This window comes from Anopheles merus, chromosome 2L, assembly GCF_017562075.2.
Source record: "Anopheles merus strain MAF chromosome 2L, AmerM5.1, whole genome shotgun sequence".
Taxonomy (NCBI): Eukaryota; Metazoa; Arthropoda; class Insecta; order Diptera; family Culicidae; genus Anopheles; species Anopheles merus.
Genome location: NC_054083.1, coordinates 29,360,399 through 29,372,670, shown reverse-complemented (window position 1 = coordinate 29,372,670; position 12,272 = coordinate 29,360,399). Strand labels below are relative to the sequence as shown.

Genomic DNA, 12,272 nt, shown 5'->3' with positions numbered 1-12,272 from the left:
CCTCATCGAAACTGCTCGAATCCTTCTTGGGACAACAAGTGCGCCGGACGGTACCACTACCACTACGGCCGCTGAGCGAAAGCAACAGCAACGTGAGCGCTCAAACACGCACACCGACGCAGACACAAGCAAACGCATGCGAAACACTCAGCCAATGCTCGACAGCCGAACAGAGCTGCTACTATCGCCGCTGCTGCTACTGCTCGAATCCCGAACCCATCCTGTCAACCGTGCAAAGTTGGCTGCCCGCACTGCTGCTGGCTCGGTGCTCGGCGCTCGGTTCGTTCAGTTTTCGGTGTGTTTTCTTTCCTCTCAAACCAGTGCTGCTGTGCTGTGTGTGTGTGCTTCCTTCGCTCCTCTGTGTGTGTGTTGTATGTGTGTTTTGATTCTGCATTGCCACTTTTTCCAGCGACCGTGCTCGGTCCATCTTTTATCCATCTTCTTCACGTACCAAACAAGTGCGAGAGTGGTTAGGGGTGAAAAGATCGAATACGCGCAGTGCGTGACACGAATGAAACACAAAAAAGGCAAAAGCGCGTGAGAGCGAGTGAGAGAGGGAGCGACAGCAGCAACAGAGACGAGCACACAAAAGGCGTAGGGCAGGAAACGGAAAAGCAAACCCCTCACAAATACACGCACAAGCAGCGAGCAGGGTGAGAGCGCACGTGAGAGCCGCTTGCTAGAAAAAGGACACACATTTTCCCTCGTGAGACCCTCCCTGTAGGGTGAAAAGCATCAACAAGCGCACGAAAGCATCAACGGTCGAATGCCACAGGCAGCACAGGAAAATGAGCTACCGCTAGCGGGTGACTGAGTGTACCGTGTATCCCTTGAGTGCTGACGATAGCAACTTGTTTGCTGCACACGAATCGGCCCAAAAACCCACTTGTCGCAGCGTCGTCCCTCACACTGTGTGCGTTTGTGTGTGTCTTTGTGCAAAAAGAAAAACAACGGGACCCGATCCCCGCGACGCGAGTTACCCGTGCCGACGGGCATGTATTGGTGGTAGCGCCCATTCTCTGCCACTGTAGTGCCGACGTGAGCAGCAACAGCAGCGCCAGCAGCAGCAGCAGCAGCAGTAGGGAGGCAACAAAAAGAAAAAAAAAACAGATTCGGCAGTGGCCACTGTGCGACAGCAAAAAGCAAGCATGGCCGCCGGGCCCGGTGTGGTTGGCGTTTTGTGCAAACCCAATGTGCAGTGAACAATGGCCCCAAAGGCCTCACGGTCGACGGTCGATTGAAAACTCCGGCAGGGCGGTTGTCTCCTGTCCCTGGTCAGTCGCGGCGCAAAATAAAACAGCGAAAACCCTTCATGAAGACGGCCAAAGACAGTCAGGTGTGTGTATGTATGTGTTTGCTAGTGAAACTGTGAACGCTGAAGCGTAGTGGCGCAGGAAAAACGATCCAAACACCAGTGAGAACCGCCTGCAAACAAGTGTGTTTGCTGGTGCGGCGAAACAAGCCCGCGAGGAAATCGATTCCACGCCAAACGAACGGCCGTGTTGGGTACATGCAACATCCTTGCGACAGTTGTGTAACCGGAAGCGAAGTGTAAACGTAGCCAAAGTACGTTTACAGGCAGGCAGGCAGGACGACCAGCCAGGACGGTGAGCTACGGCACAGCTCCCGAGGCGTAGTTGTCCTTGTGAAGTTCGTTACCAACAAGGATACCCCCGTGCAGCACCTGTTGGCATGTGGGAAAGGTTGGCGCGTCCGACGCGGTAATGTAACGCGCTGTAACGTTCTACCTGTTTAAAAAAAAAATCTTCCCCACGGTTCTATGTTTCACCTCGACCTCGACGGACAGAAAAAGGTCGATTTTCCTAACGATTTCCCTCCCCTTGCTCCAGCAGGAAGTCTACCGCACACACACACTGCACCCTCCCTTTCCAGTTACGAACCCTCACTACGAACCGATCGAAAGCGAGCTTAGCTTACCACCACTTACAAGCTACTTGTTGCATTGGGGCCACCCAGTCAACCTCTGTGCCCGCGTTTACTGCCGCACCGTTGTAATAATTACTTCGCTCTTCCATCAAACCCCCCTCCCGAAAACCCGAACCGCCCGAAGGCGTCGTCGCGGTGCGGACGTGTCCACGGGTTCTCCCATTCTTGTCGGCGCACGTTTGGCCAACCGACGGCTGTCGGTTATCCTGCTCACTCCCGCCGCTTCGGTTGTTCGACCGAGTTCTTCATTTGCGACCGACGCCACCGGAAGCACAGTAACGACGACCGCGTTTCTTTTTAATGGACGCTCGGGCGTACACGGCACCCATACACACGTCGGAATAGATAGTACGTTCGCGGCACGAGAACATTAAGATGCGTGATACACGGATGTGGATGTAAAAAATTGACAACAACAAAAGGCGGAAAAGCAAAAAGGAGCCTCGGCTCACATCATGTAGCGAGCGGAAGCAATATTCAGACAACGAAAGCAATAACCATTCTGTGAAGAATACGATACGGTGAGGAGATGTAGACGATAGAGCGATATATTTTAAATGGAAAATCCAATGTACGGTACTCGCAAAAGGGAGGAAAAAGCAACCAAACTATGTCAATATATATATTATCCCAGCACGGTGTTAATTAGTAGCAGTAAACGAAAGTAAAGACGTCTAATCGTAAAAGCGCTGAGTCAGCGGAAAGCATCTCGTTACAAACACTGGCTCCCTCGGTACGTTCGCTTGTCAAACATATATACTCTGCGCCATTTTGATATTAGCCGAGCGTATCACTCGCCACACTAGGCACAGTATAGTGTACAAACAATTACTTTAGGCTCTCGTGTAGCTCTCGTAGTGTGTGTTCGCAGCAGGGCAACAGGGCACAAAAGACAAACTACCATAGTCAGCAGACAGACAGCCGGACCGGAAACTACAACACACGCGATGTGATAGCGTTGGGCAACGATTTATGCTGACGGCTGTCAACCGAGAGCACACACACACACACAGACACGCCGGGGCAATTCGCCATCGACACTAAGGGCGCCAAGTGTCGCAAGGATCAGCGTGCTGGATCAGCGGAAAATTATCCCGCAATTCAGTGTCGACTCCAGGAACAGCGTTGACGGAGAGAGAGAGAGTGAGTGAGAGAGATCGAACGAAACCCTTTCCCTTCCCGAAGCTGGTGTGCAATTTCGCCAAGCCTATCGAGCCGTGAAAGGGAATCGCTGCAAACGTCCAAAATCAACATCATCAGCACCATTTCACTCCTTGAGCACCCTTCCCGCTTTCGGCGCACCTGTGGCCCACCAATTTCGGTCTATCGCAATCGGGCAGGACGAACGCGTACCACCGCTAGGCGTCATACCGGAAAGACCTTCTGTGTTTGTGTGTGTGTGTTTGTGCATCTTCGCACTTGTGTGTGTGTGTGGGCGTGAGGATGCGTTAAAGCAAACACAGACACACAGTGCTCAACGAAGGCCACGAAGCCGTCCCAGAAGGTTCGGAAATGAAGCAAAGCATCTAAGCGGGAGATGGTCCGCTGCGTAACATCGCCCGTCACCCGTCATTGCCGTCCAGCCCAGGCCCCAGCCCACAGACTGGCGCACTGCTGCTGATCGGCTGCCAGAAATCAGCTCGTGCGCATCTCGCCTTCGCCATCCTTTCGGTTCGGTTTCGGGCGGCAGTGAAGCATATTTCATAAATCCAACAAGTGTGTTTTCCTTTTCCGGGCTTTCCAAAAACGGTCCCGTTGGTGGTGGTGGTAGTGGGAAATTTTGTACGCGCGCGTTTCCTTCGTGCTGGTTGCAGAGAAGCGACACGAACCGAGCGAAGAAAAAATAACCAAGGTGCTTGGGTGGTGTTGTTAGCCAGTTCCCTACACGCAAGTAAGTGTACATGTATGTGTGTGGGTGATTTTTGGTTGATCGATGATGAACGGAACTCTCCCGCTCATACTCACGAGTGACAGGCACAGCATTAGTGAAATTATTGTGCCGCTTTAATGCCGATTACTCCACACCCGAACAACACAAAAGCCGGCGCTTACTGTTTGCGCCAGCATGTATGCAATCGCACTCCACTAAACTAACATACTAGGTGGCGCTCTCTAGCGGAAAGCGCTTGAAGTGCAATGTGGAAAGAAGTGTGATAAAAAAAAACTGTACATGAAACGAAACGGATAAGCAATACTACTGATGAGTTGTGTATAAATCGAAATTATCCCTTGGTAAATCCACACGCCTTCTGGTATGTAACATCAATTAACTAGCATAACTAGCAATCACTAGCAAAAACAAAACAAACAGCAAAGCGAACCAAAGCGTCAATTCGCTGCTTTAAATCGACCATCGATTTCAAAATCTGTATTCCATCCAACAACCAAAACACAACGCAGCTGAAGCCCAACCCGCCATGCCGCGCTGTTACATCGTGAAAAAGCAACAACCCCCGGCGATGCCGGCGTACCGGAACCGAACCACGGTGGTAACCGCCACCGGTGGCTCCGGCAACCATCATCAGCAGCAACATCAAACGACCACCAGACAGGTGGTGGTGGTCAATGGTAAATCGCTCAAGGAGCCAGGTGAACAGGGCAACCGTACCGCCACAGTCCGGTCAGCCAGCACGGCCAGAAGCGGGGGCAGCAGTGCCGGCTTGAGTGGTAGCAGTGCCTTGGGAAATGTTATTGTGAAAAACGGCAAAGAGCCAACGGGCGGCAACGGTTTGGTGCTGCTGAACAGTGTCAGTGTCATTAGTGGTGGTCCGGCCGGCAGCAGTGCAGTGTTGGAGGGCTCCAGCAAGCTGGACGGGGCCAGCGGCCGCAAGGCCGACAGTGTGGGCAGTGTTAGTTTTACGCTGGCGAACGGCCAGAGCACGGTGGGCAGCAACGGGGCCGGAATTGTGCAGCGCAAGGATGATACGAGCGGCCCGGTCAGCCCGACCGAGGGCTGCGTTGCGCCGATCTACTACACCAACATTTCGGAGAACAAGAGCGGTAAGTCCCGGGGTGCTCGTTTTGCCCTCCCCTCCCCAACTCTGCCTTTTCTTATGCATACAGTATCAAGCGGTTTTTGTCCGAGCCTTGAAGGTACATGCTTTATTTATCCTTCGTGGAAAATCAATTGCCAAGATGAAATAAAACATTGAAATTGTTAAATGAAGGTTGCTGAAATAATTTGCAGAAATTTTGGGGCAGTATTCAAGCAAGGTATTCTTATAAAACAGATGTTTGGAATTCTTCGGAACACTTGGATGAGCAACTGCGCTCCCATTCCGATTATCACTATGAGAGATTTCTTCTCTGTATCTTTTACACATATTCAAGGTGAATATATCCGCAATTTGGGCGAGCTCTTCCTTCTTAAAACTGTTCATTAACTTAAAAATAAATTCATATTATAAAGGATCTCGAAAATCAAGGCTATGTACTAGATTTGTACACTAAAATATTAACTATGCTTAATATTAAGCATGAGAGTTTCTATCGGGCTCCTTGTAGTTGCTAGTCTTTAACTGAGTTTCATATCTCCTCAACTAGAGAAGTCAAGACAAACCAAATGCTCACAATCAACTTCAAGTGTTTATTTATCCTACTTCACATAATTCGAACTGGAAATTCTCTACTGCACGACAAATCTTGGGAAATGATGTCACATTCTACTTTGGTATTTATCAGGTTTAAAGTAGAGAAGCAGTTTTGATCACGATCATTACCCAAGCAATGTCACCTCTAATAGTTACGCCCGATGTCCCTTGACGTCTCTCATGGATTTCGGTCGTGCCTTGTGACAGGATCCATTTGTCCATTCAAACCAGAAAAGCAATGTATCAATTTCCTGATCAATCTAACGTGTCAATCTCGACACGGCTTTAAATTCCTATACGATGTATACCAATCGGTGTCAGCTTTAACCCGCGTACCATCTTTAAACCATAAATCAGCCCCAAGCCATCGTCACCGAGACCACTTACCGTGGAGCATTCAATTAACCAAATTCTAAAGCCTTAACGTAACATTATTATAGCCCTTCCGCCTGACCCCGGACAACTCTCCCGCACAGCACGCACAGTCAACGACCGCTCGCCAAAACCCGACCACAATGCAAACGAAGAAAATCCCCCGCAGCAATCATCATTCCTGGGCTGGGCACAGGACGTACGAGCCGGTTGATTGTGAGCGAAACCTAATTTGTGTCGCCACACCGTAAGCCTGCAACGCACACCCGTGGACCCGTGCTCCGTGACCATGTCCGTTTGGGAAAGCCGCGCTTGTGGTCACACTTGCACAGTGGGTTTGGCTGGAAATGGTCCCCGCGCCAGGTACCAAGGTGGTTTGTGCTGTCGAGGTGGGACAGGTAAAGGTCTCGTTACGATTGCTTCACAAACGTATCTTACATTATTCGTAATCAGTGTGGGAGAAAATAAACCGCCTGAATCCCCACCAACCGCATTACACACGTTCGATAGAAGCGCGTTGCGTCAAACCAAAAAATTGGATAGCGCTCACATGGAGCAGCGCGCGTAAGTACGCGTGCAAGCGTGACCTTTTCGCGAATCGGTTGTTTTAAACCTGGCGCTGAATATTGGTGCGAGGTGAGGGAAAACAGACGAAAAAAAAAATATACATCCATACCCTCAATCCAACGGTACCGAAGAGGGCCAGTTAAATTAACACTAATTTGATTACACCCTGCAAAAGCCTGCACCATTCGCGCTCTGCATCGATTCCCTTGCGCCTTTCGCATCGCACCTGCACGGCAAACAAGATCCTGGGTACGATTCTCTCGTTGTCATTTAATTATTTCGTGTGTCTTCCTGTAATACCATAACACGCAACAATGGCAAAAGGCAACATAAAAGCGGGCGCGAAAAAAGGAAAACTGGTAAGCGCACTCGAAACGCGTGTGGGCTACGAAAAAAGAGAAGTGTAGGGCTATTCGTAAAACATTCATAGTGACACATTTGGACTCCCGGGTACGTGTTGCGTATTTATTCTCGCTCCTTTCGTGCTTCCTTATCACGGCTACCTGCGAGATGCGGCTGCGGGTGTGTTTGGGTTAGCTCAACCTGAATTTGGACTTTTTTTGTTTGGTAGCATTCAAGCCACTGGTTATACCGCCCATGGATGGTAACCATTAATTGCTGTATATAAAGAAGGAGGCATCGGTACAACCCATGGAAAGCAGGAGAAACCGAAACGGAGGTGTTGAACTGGACAGAATAAGTCAAAAACTGTCACCGTCACACCGTGCCTTTTGGGCACATACCCGGGTCCGCGGGAAGGAGGGGGACTGGCGCAACCTGCCGGCACAAAAATCATTCATACACGACTGACAAAGTTTTCGAATGCTACATAATACGCCAATTTGGCCACACTGGGTTGCGTTCGTCTGTGTCAGCATGTGTGAGCTGTCTGGGAAAGAGAAGTTTGGGCACCGTGACACTCACTCGCTCGCACTACCCGGTTGGTCCAACAAGTTGTCCGTTGATTGAACTCATAATCCAATTAGTCACATCACATGTTCGGACAGTTTGTTCGGACGGAGCGGTCTACTGAGAGCCTTTCTGTCCCGGCCACGCATGCCCCCGTCCGTTGGCGGGGGAACGAGAATAAAATAAAATACGTACAGCTATTATGTACCCTTGCACAGAGGTGTATAACGAACGGTAACTAATACCGTGTGTGTGTGTGTGTATGTGTTTGTGTGTGTGTGTGTGTGTGTGTGTGTGTGTGTGTGTGTGTGTGTGTGTGTGTGTGTGTGTGTGTGTGTGTGTGTGTGTGTGTGTGTGTGTGTGTGTGTGTGTGTGTGTGTGTGTGTGTGTGTGTGTGTGTGTGTGTATGTGTTTGGGCCTGTGGGATAGTGTTGCGTGGTGGACCACCATCTGATTTGGTCGCCATAAAGTGACGAGCAATTACGATGGATTTGATGCCCGCACATTCTCCCCCCATGTTCATCCAATTGAACGCGAGTGGGGATGGGTAGGAGGAAAGAGAGTGTTGAAAAAGCATGTCATAATTAATTTTGTGCAACTATACTATACGCGACAAATTGGTGAGAGCATATTGAGTGTATTGGGCGATTTTCACAGCCTCAGTAATCGATAAAATGTTACTGCACGTGCCAAAATGAAGTGACACGTGGATGCTTTTATTCAGAACATCTTGTTTAAATTAACTTCTTATGGAGCCTTTATTTACTTCGTTGGCTTGGAGGTCTTCAAGAAAATAACGAGACTAATTTCTAATTTGCGAATTTCACTTGGTTACATGAATTCTTATAAAGGAATATTAAAATGCGCCTAAATGTATGCTATAAAAAACTATAACTATACAAAGCAACATCGTGTATCTTGAAAAGCGCCGAAGACAATGCAATCAGTCCGAGCAAACTAACTTTTACTATTTTGATAACCAAACTATGTTGTTGTCTGCCACAATTACGAAATGAACAGCAAAATACACTTACTCACTAGCCAGTACAACTTAATGTCTCATGCACCAAAATTAAGCTCGTTGTTTTTTTCTTCTATTACCAATAATTAAACAAGAAATATTTGAAATGGTGATTTATTTGCACCTTTGATGTACAATCCCGATAAACAAAAATCCATACCTCGACTGCCGCGATCCCCTTTTTTCTAAGAGAAACACATTGAAATTGGACGACCTAATCGAATCAACTGATAAGAACCGGGCCGGGAAAATCTAATAAAAGAATCAAGAATGCCGGAAGCAGTCAGGTGGTTCGAGTTAAGCAATACGGGCCCGTACAAACGGGCACACAAACAGGGTACACGGGAGGGTGCAGCAACATTAATTAGTCAGAAAACTGATTCCACCGCAACCCTGTGCCCGCAGCCGTGTAAACCCAAGTAGAAGCGCCGTTTAAACGCCCCGCGGATTCGGGCTAGCGTTCGGGAAATAGAAAAGTCGCTACATTTCGCCACCGTGGTAACGAACGCTTTAAAACTTGCCTTTCGTGGCCAGTAGACAGGAAGTGCGTGTTACCTGCTGGCAGAAATGATTCTTCGTGTTTGCGATATTGTTTACGAAACATGTTTTTAACGCACCACGCACGCTATCGTCTTCCACGCGAAGGGAGATTTGTTGAAAATGTATGTGTGTGTTTTTATCGCATGTTTTGTTCTGCGTGAGATAGTGGTGGGTGCATTGTGTTAGTTTTAAGACAAGTGTTTTGACTGCTCGGACACTTACATTTAAATTACTCCACTTTTGCTATTGAAAGAGAGCAGATGCAATGCCTTTTCAACAAAAATATAGTTGTAAACAATTGCGTTAATCTGTACATCACACTTGTTGATTTTTCATGGTGGATTTATGAATTTTCCTTTATCGAACGCCACCACTAGAAACGTCACTAATGAGCGATAACCCTCTTGGGATCTTAAGCGTTACCTCAACACGTGACATTTGTTCATTTATTATTCATCATTCCAACACTCATTGGAGGATGGCAACGAGCGTTGATTAAAGCTAATGTTTCGATTGACTTCGCAATCAAATATTGATCAACATATCAAGCAGCGCAGCTACACGTAAACAGTGTTAACTGCTAGCTATTTAACGGAGAAGCAATCCTATAATACAATGAAAGCAAATTATGAGTTTGATTATACTTCAACATCAATTTAGTTTATTTTCAAACGTTCTACAAACTTTCGAGCTCGAATTGAACTGAGAATTTTAATGCTGGAAGCACCTATGATGCGACGACTACTTCAAAGCGTACAAAATAAATTCTAGCTCATCGTACCACTTAGTAGTCACTGTACCATTTCGACGCTGCCGGTGGTAGAAAACGTGTGAACTCGGTACTCTTTCTGACAGGTAACCCAAATTGTGCTTCAATCATTTACGAAAGGTAAATGGAAACAAACTGCTATAATGTAACCAATCGTCGGCTACACCCTCCAGGGACCTCGAACTGTCCATCGCGCTCCTTATGCGGTGCAACAATTTTGACACTTTTTTGCCCCATTTCCCTTCACAGCGCCAACGTCATCCCAGCGTTGCGCTGGAGTGCACTTTACGTGTGACCTTCCCGATTCTACGCCACCGCCATTGCTGTGAACATGAGACGCAACATAAGTGCCACGGTAGGCGTTTTGCGGAAAATGTCAGAAATGTTGGTTCGCGAAAAAAAGTGCCAAATTTTCTGTAGTGCCATTGACGTTGCGTGCGACACGTAAAATATAACCAACCCGATTTCCACACATACATATACACACACACACATGATGAAACACACGCACAGCAAACCCAAGCTCCATTCCGTAGGGTGTCGAATGATCCATCGAGCCTTGGGGTTCGTTATTCGTAGTGGTAGCTGCAAGGGCAAAATGTTACAGGTGCCACTCGTCGACCAGCATGCCGAGTGCCGAGGCTGCCCGATGGAGTGGTGTTGTAAGCGACAGCTAGCCCCCGAAATGGTGAACGGGAGGAAAACGCGCCGAAAAACTCACCCAAGTCAACAGTTTAAGCTTGCCACCCGCCGTGCCCGAAAACCGTCCCTTTTGTTCTGATTCGGTACACGTAATCAAACGTGTTGCATGAAGAAAAGCGCCAAGAAACAGTTCGTAATATTCGGAGAGTGTGTGTGTCTTTAGGAAACCCTTCCAGAAACAAACAAAAAAAACATAACACAAAATCCGCGGGAGGTCTCTTCGTTCTTGTTTTCCCGGTGCGCGAACGAAAAGAAAAGAACCCAAAATCATGCTTTTGGTCGGGAAAAATTGGAGCTCACCCCCCGGCATACGTGCGAGGGTCTCGTTGGTTACGGTTTATGTTTATTCAAAGGATGATTTTGTTCACTTCGGCGTTTTGCGTTTCCTTGCCTGCCCTTGTTCCCTCTTGAAAAAGGGGAAGTTTACCCCCGAAACAGCGACATATAAACATTTATCCAGCTCACTGTTCGCCCACTCACAAGCTTATCGAAGGTGGCAACATTTCACCCGACGAGGCGCCATTAAATGTTGCCACTACTACCGCTACTGCTGCTGCTGTTTTCGAAACATCAACAATGTTGTTGTTGTTAGCATATCGCACCATAAACAGGTTACTACTGCACAAACACCCCATGCTTCTCGCTGGTGCTGCCTGCTCACCACTGCTCGGAGACGGGTTACTTGCTGTCAAGACACACACACCGAGGCTGACTGAGTGGCGTGTATCGATTTTGCATAATTTCAAACAAGGTAACAAGAGGGTACACGAACCAGGAAAGAACCAATGGAAAAAAGGTAAGCGCCAAAGAGCCACAGCGCCAAAACGAAGTTCAGGAAAGCAAGGTGCACCAAAATGTAGCTCAAAACCGGGTGCCGGTGAAGGTGGTGCGCTGTGGAACTGCCTGCAACACTACCCCCACGTGGAGCTGTAGGTAATGTAAATTGGAATTTCGGAAAAAGGCACTCCGGAAGCATGTCAAACAAGTGTCGGTCAAACAAGTCGGCAAACGCTGGAGTGGGTGAGTGGTAGTAGTTGGCAGGAGAAAAGGACACAATCTGCTCCATCAAACAGAAGCAAACACAGAAGCTGGAGGTGGAGAGAGTTAAGAGCTCAAGTCAATTTAAGACATTTTATGAAATCTCCTACTGTTATGGCTTCACTTTTCGTACGTATGCTGGATCGCACCAGCAGGTCAGTCCGGCAAGCAATAGCTACACCGGACGATCGTGTAATGCTTACGGCGAATTTGTTCCAGTAATAAACAAGGTGCAAAGCCATTGACGACATAGTTGGTAGCGTGTTTTGAGTATCAGTTAAATTTGTACTGCCACCTTAAACTTGCCAACTTCGATCAAGTAGCTTTCGCTGAATATTTTACGATCTAAGGAATCTGCAAGTTATAAGAGGCCAAAATGCTTTTCGGAAAATGCTGGTGTTTGTGTCGTGTAAAAAATGAAATTGTTTATATTTTGTAGTTTATTTCTTTTCTTTTATTCATTTCGAAATCCATTTGAAAAATAAGCTGGAAGGATATGCTAGCCAATTTCAGCTACTAAATTTTTGGGAGTTAGTACGAAAATTAACATACTACGTATACATTCAGGCGCACAACACTTACTATACGCCCAAATGTATGTAAAGGTAGATTTGTTTGGCAAAAGTGTTCATTTACCATTTATCGTGAGAAAACATATTTTCTAACGATAGTAAATGCCTTCAAAATGAACCTGAATTCAAAAAAGTAAAGATATCGCTTACGTAAGCTGCCGTTTATGTTTTAAAAGAATTTGCTTTCGGAACGATTGTTTAATGTTCAAGAGTACAACATACCCTGCACTTCATCGGCCCCACAC

The 12,272-nt window shown here is 47.5% G+C and overlaps 1 protein-coding gene across 1 annotated transcript in view; it reads left to right on the top strand.

Moving 5' to 3' along the window:
• Positions 1-250: 250 nt before the first annotated feature.
• Positions 251-12,272, top strand: part of LOC121591561 (mucin-5AC-like) — a 53,798-nt gene continuing 41,776 nt past the window's right edge. Inside the window, exon 1 of the mRNA XM_041912212.1 lies at positions 251-4,947. Within this exon, the coding sequence (XP_041768146.1) occupies positions 4,365-4,947 (583 nt within the window). The 5' untranslated portion in view covers positions 251-4,364. The remainder of the gene's footprint in view (positions 4,948-12,272) is intronic.